The 5,868-nt window shown below is 35.4% G+C and overlaps 1 protein-coding gene across 1 annotated transcript in view; it reads left to right on the forward strand.

Moving 5' to 3' along the window:
• The first annotated feature begins 925 nt into the window (after window positions 1-925).
• HAT1 (histone acetyltransferase 1) overlaps window positions 926-5,868 on the forward strand; it is a 21,174-nt gene continuing 16,231 nt past the window's right edge. Inside the window, exons 1-2 of the mRNA XM_009278576.2 lie at window positions 926-996; window positions 3,790-3,865. Of these exons, the coding sequence (XP_009276851.1) occupies window positions 936-996; window positions 3,790-3,865 (137 nt within the window). The 5' untranslated portion in view covers window positions 926-935. The remainder of the gene's footprint in view (window positions 997-3,789; window positions 3,866-5,868) is intronic.

The raw sequence follows: 5,868 nt of genomic DNA on the forward strand, positions 1-5,868 counted from the left end.
GGCGGGGGTGCCGGTGAGGGCTGCCCGCGATGAGCTCGGGCGACCGGGGAATCGGGTGTCTGGGTGGGGAGCGCGGCTAACTTTCCGCCCCCCTGTTGCTATGGTCATGCAGCCGCTGGGCGGGCAGGCGTCATGGGGCTCACGGTCCCCACGCTTGGTAGTGGTAAGCTAGAGCGTACCTCCATGTCTACTAGTTTACTGGGAGGGGCATCAAAAACCTAAACTTGTTTTTACTTAAAGTTTACTATCTAAAGTTAGAGGAAGAACTTTCTGATGAGACTTCTGGAATGAAGGGGGAGCTGGATTTGTAAAGCACTTGAAAAATGCCATGATAAGTGACGTGTCTTCTGTGCTGGATTATGCTTTGAAAAACAGACTAAATGCGATTTGTTTATTATTTCCTTCCACATCTGCTCTGGAAGAGAAGTGGTAATTAGATAATTGCTGGTGGTATACATGCCACTGTAGTTCATGAACCCCTGTTTATGAAAATGACTTGGGGCATTTCAAGTGTTTGCATTGAAACTTGTTACTTAACATGTTCTTTAAAAGAAACATCTGAAAGACTGAATTCTTCATTTCTGCTTACAGCTTGCAAATATGTTTTATTGGTAATAATTTAGAACACAAATATTTTTATTGTAATGCCCTTCATTCTCAGAAACTAAAGAGAGAGGTACTTGTGGTCTGTGTTCTAGTTCTTGTTTCTAGTTCCAGAAAAGTGTTTGAGATAAATCTCTATATTCCTTTTACACATTGTAGCATATTGTAGCTTTTCTACCTACTTGTTCAGTATTTTTGGTGGGTTTGTGTTGTTTGTGTGTTCTGGTTTTGAGAACCTTTTTCTAAATATGTTCCTTGAATACTAGTGACACATAGCTTGTACACCTCTTAACTCTTTAAAAAAAAAATCTTTTTCTTCAGGACTTACTGCTATGGAAAAGAAGCTGGCTGAATACAAGTGTAATACAAATGAAGCAATTCAGCTGAAACTAGGTAATGTCACTTTTTAAATATTGTGCATTTGATACTGGAATATTTTAGTACCTTCTTAAGAAACTTCCTTATACTTAAATCCACCCAGGTTTTAATATGTACTTATTAATGTAAATATGCAAACACAAGAATAGGAATACATAGTCTAGCTTTGCTGAGACTACTACAATTAAAGTACAGCTATAGAAATTCAGTCCTGTCTCTGCATAATAATGTCATCACCAATTTATTAGCATGTTACCAGAGTGCATTGGAATTGCAGCTTGTCTTATTTTCTCAAAGTATTCATTCTGTTCTTTTAGTTTCCCTTTTTTCCCTCTAATCTTTATGCTATGGTGCAGTCCTAAGTATGTGTCTTCTTCATGGTGACCATAGCAACAGAACTCATTTCTTTAGGGTTACAAATATCTAATTATATATTACATATTTTTTAACCTCTTTCCCTTTTCTCTTTCTTTGAGGGGAAAAAAAATAAAAGCAAGAAAGAAGACTGAAAAGTGGTGTTGGGTTGGGTTTTTTGCTGCCCTTCCCCCCAACATCTGGATTACACAAGACATTTTTCATGAAAACTGTTTAAAATCTGAATTAGAAAAAAATGTCACTCTTTCAAGAACTGTTTGTTGCTCTCTATAGCTAATTTGTTTACTAGGACACCCAGAATACAGACTGAATTACTAAACTCTGGGTGGACTTGCTTATATCTCAAACTTAGGTGCAGCAGTAGTAACTTGAAGAATAAGGCATACCTGTCTAATTTTCAATCTTTCGAGCCCTTCAGCAATTTGTTTATTAAGAAAATAAAAGTAATGAACCTGTTAAGCACTTCTCAGAACTACTACTAGCAATCTGTTCTGTATAGTTTAGTAGCATTTTTAATACACAATCACCTTTGGCTTATGAGCCAAAATGTCCTTATAATCAAAATACTTAAATCTATAAGCCACTGTAATTGTGAAGTATTTCTCTTCCTCTTAAACATTATTTAAAATAATGGTTTTATGGCTAGATCTAATGGTTTATTTTTCTCTTCCACCTTTCTAAAACCAAAGGAAAGAAGGAGAGAGAATATCTGAGTGAATCTTGTCTAGAAATCTGAGGAGCTACTATATCAGGTTTCAGGGAGACTGCTGGAGGGTTTTTGATCAAGGTACCCATTGCCCATCTCAGCTATTATTTTTAGCTTTTTTATTTCAGAGAGTGTAGATGTTCCACATACAAATTATATTAAGAGAAAAGAAAAGAAGCCACAAAGTGGTACCGTTAAAAAAAAAAAAAGCATGTATTTCCCACATGCATATAAAAGCAGTCATACACTGGCCTCTTCAGGGTCCTAATTTCTTCCATGGTGACAATTCAGAATTGCTCTTTGTTTTTTCTTTTGTTTCTTTTTTGTTGTTTTTTGTTTATTTTCTTAAACACTGCTACTTTGCCTCAAATCTGTTCCTCTCTGAATTAAATCTGAGAAGACAAGAGCAACCATTCTCTTTTGCTTTTGAGACGGCCAAACTTTTATCTTGTCACTAGAACGCTCCTCACTTGCATTTTTCTTTGAATAATTCCTTTCTAATATTATCAGAAAAACCTTTTTTTCTCATCTCCACTTTTACTGGAGTAAAGCACAATGAAGCTGTGGTTCAATATTTCATGTGCTTTAAAAAAAAAAAGCTTTAATAGCAATATTAAAAAAAAAAAACCCTTTAATAGCAATATTAACCCCTACCACATTGCATGCTCATGCTAATGCAATATTGACTCATTCAACATTAAAAATGTGTAACTGTTGTCTTGAGCTACCTGTGCCTCATTAACATGGCTGAACTATCACTTTAATGCCTAAGTTAAGAGTTCTATCCCTTCCAATTTTAGGTAATGTTTTTAACTGCAAATACACAGAGGATTTTTGGGAATCAAGAATCTCAGTCATCTAAAATTTTTCCTAGAAAAGCCTACTTTAATCTCTAATTTCATCCACTAAATCATAAATCTATTTTATGATGAAAGAACTCCTGTCACAATTACTGTGGAGCAACTGCTGTAACCCCATAAGCATGAATAAAATGCTTTTTTGGTAAGTTACTGAGTTTGAGTAGATGCCATTATAGCGAATATTTTTACACTACCAGAAAAGACCTTGTCTAATACTAGGCTTTGAGGAAAAGTAAACAGAAAAAAAAATCACTAATTATTTTGGTGCAAGTACCAGTATAGTATTGGTGCAGCTGTTTTGTATGTGTCTGTGCTGATTCTCCAAAACTTTGACATAAACGTAAACATTTCTTTCCATTCATCACTCTGTGAAACCCCCCTACAGTGAAGCGTTCTCACCTGCATGTAGGAGAAGAATGGCAGAATGAGAAGGCAACACCGATTACATGATTGGTCTGGCTTACTGTGGGAATATCCAGCTGGGCAGTGTCCTCAGTGTTCAAGATGAAGTTAAAGGCAGTAACATTCAGGGGAGATATATATGAATGTATATATCATATATATATATCATATGAATATTATATATTTCATATGTATATATGAAATATATACATGTATACATCTGTGTCAGTTTCTCAATTTTATTCTGCTTAATGATTTGATCTCCTCAGATGAAATAACATGCATCTAAATTGCACAAGATGTCTTTATTTCATTTGTATGCCAGCCTAACGTATGTAGGTTCATAACTGAAGTTGTCTGACTCTGTAGTGGAAGCATGCATGAACATCTAGCGTGGCATCTGTGAATAAACAAACTGAAGCTGATGACTTGGTCATGCTTTTTTTTTTTTTTTCCCCCCCTCAGTTCGCTTTCCTGAGGATTTGGAGGATGACAACACAACATTTAATCCAGAGTATAGCCATCAAGTGTTTGGAGATGAGTAAGTTAAAGTATCGAGAGTCGAATTAATAGGTCTGGAAGGGGAGAGTTGCTTCCAAATTTTTAGAAAAGAAGAAATCCTGCTGTACCAAGCTATTTTAAATGACACAGCAATCCTTCAATTTTATGACTGTATAGTTAAACAGTGGCCTTGGTGCCTAGCTTACAGAGTTTGACCCTGTAGTCATTTTATGTGCTATTTTTAAGGTAGATTAGCAGAGAATGAAATACCTGATTTTCCAGTCAGAATTACTTGTTTAAGTGGGTATTGTGTTCATAGCATTTTTCTAAGATTGGGAAAGAATTCTCAATTCTTGCTAATAACTTTCACAGTAATGTGTACCAAAAAAACAGTATCTAGCAACAGCATATCAATTTATTTTTTACTACTACATGGGATTTTTAGTGAATAAAACACAGAAGTCAAGTATTAACTTACATTGGTGGCTGTTCTAGATCATTTAATGTTAACTGTATTGAATTCAGGGGTTTATTTTCTCTAATATGTACACTTGCGACCAGTTAGACATGCAGGGGATACAGGTAGAAAAGTATTGTTTCTTTTTTTTTTCCCCCCAAGTATGCTGACTTTCATTAATATTGTAGGGAAGTTAGCCACTATGTCCCTAGTGCTAAAGTGTCATTTAATATTTTCGGTAGAGTGATATTCAACAATCTGGCCATAGTTTTTAAAAAAACAAAAACAAAAAAACACCACTAAGGAAAATCTGCATGCACATATCTGTGGACTTCTTGAAGTAGTGAAGCTTCTTTATTCCCAATTCCTTTAAAAAGCATTCTACATACTCCGAGTAGGATGAACTACCTATATTAATTGTAATAAAATTAGTTACGCTATCACACATCTACTGCAGCTATCACTGACAATAATTATAATTTTAGTAGTGGAAGAACTCTCTAATCTGTCAGTATAACTAACAAGCAAATTCTTGTTCTGGCACTTATACTTCAAATTTTAAATTATAAATGTGCTACAGTAAAAGAAAAATATCAGTAAAAAAAAATGTAACTATGCATTAAAATAACAAAAAAAGGAACCTGTTTCTTTGTGAACATTACCGTTTTCTGCAGTTCATTTTTTTGCCTGAAAAGAAATTCTCTGTACTTCACAACAGTATAGTGTTTATGTCCAGGCAAGTTGTATTTTCAAAGTGTAAAGAAGGCTTTTGTATTCTGTACCTTTTTTTTTTACATTTACTTGGTTCTAGTTAGATTGGATAAGTATACAGAAACAGTCCACCAAAAACATATTATTGCTATGACTGGTTATCTGTTTTATACAGTATAAATTGCAGTAGTGTTTTCCAAAATACTATACTACACTGCAAAGTAAGTTTTAATAAATGTTATTGATCAATTAATATAAATAAATGTTAATGAGTTTAAGATATTGAGAAATGTAAATGCTGTATTAGCTATTTTGATAGGACGAGAGGAAATGGCCTCAAGTTGCGCCAGGGGAGGTTTAGATTGGACGTGAGGAAAAACTTCTTTACGGAAACAGTGGTTAAATATTGGAAGAGGCTGCCCAGGGAAGTGGTTGAGTCACCATCCCTGGAAGTATTTAAAAGACATGTAGAAGAGGTGCTTAGGGACATGGTTTAGTGGGCATGGTGGTGTTGGGTTGACGGTTGGACTCGATGATCTTAGAGGTCTTTTCCAACCTTAATGATTCCATGATTCTATGATTCTTTCTTGAGCTGTCACAGTAAGTGCACAGACACCGCCTTACTGAGTTCAGGAACATGTTCTATTTCTCCACTAGAGGAGCAAAATAACTAGTAGAAATAGTGTTGTAAGACACTATCTCTGTCTAGGTGGTGCACATCCAGTTTGATTCCTTTTTCCTATGTCATGGTTAAACCTCAGCCAGCAACTGAGCACCACACAGCTCAGTTGGGTGGGATGGGGGAGAGAATCGGAAGAGTAAAAGTGAGAAAACTCGTGGGTTGAGATAAAGGCAGTTTAATAGGTAAAGCAAAA

This window comes from Aptenodytes forsteri, unplaced genomic scaffold (assembly GCF_000699145.1).
Source record: "Aptenodytes forsteri isolate BGI_AS27 unplaced genomic scaffold, ASM69914v1 Scaffold257, whole genome shotgun sequence".
In the NCBI taxonomy this organism is placed as follows: Eukaryota; Metazoa; Chordata; class Aves; order Sphenisciformes; family Spheniscidae; genus Aptenodytes; species Aptenodytes forsteri.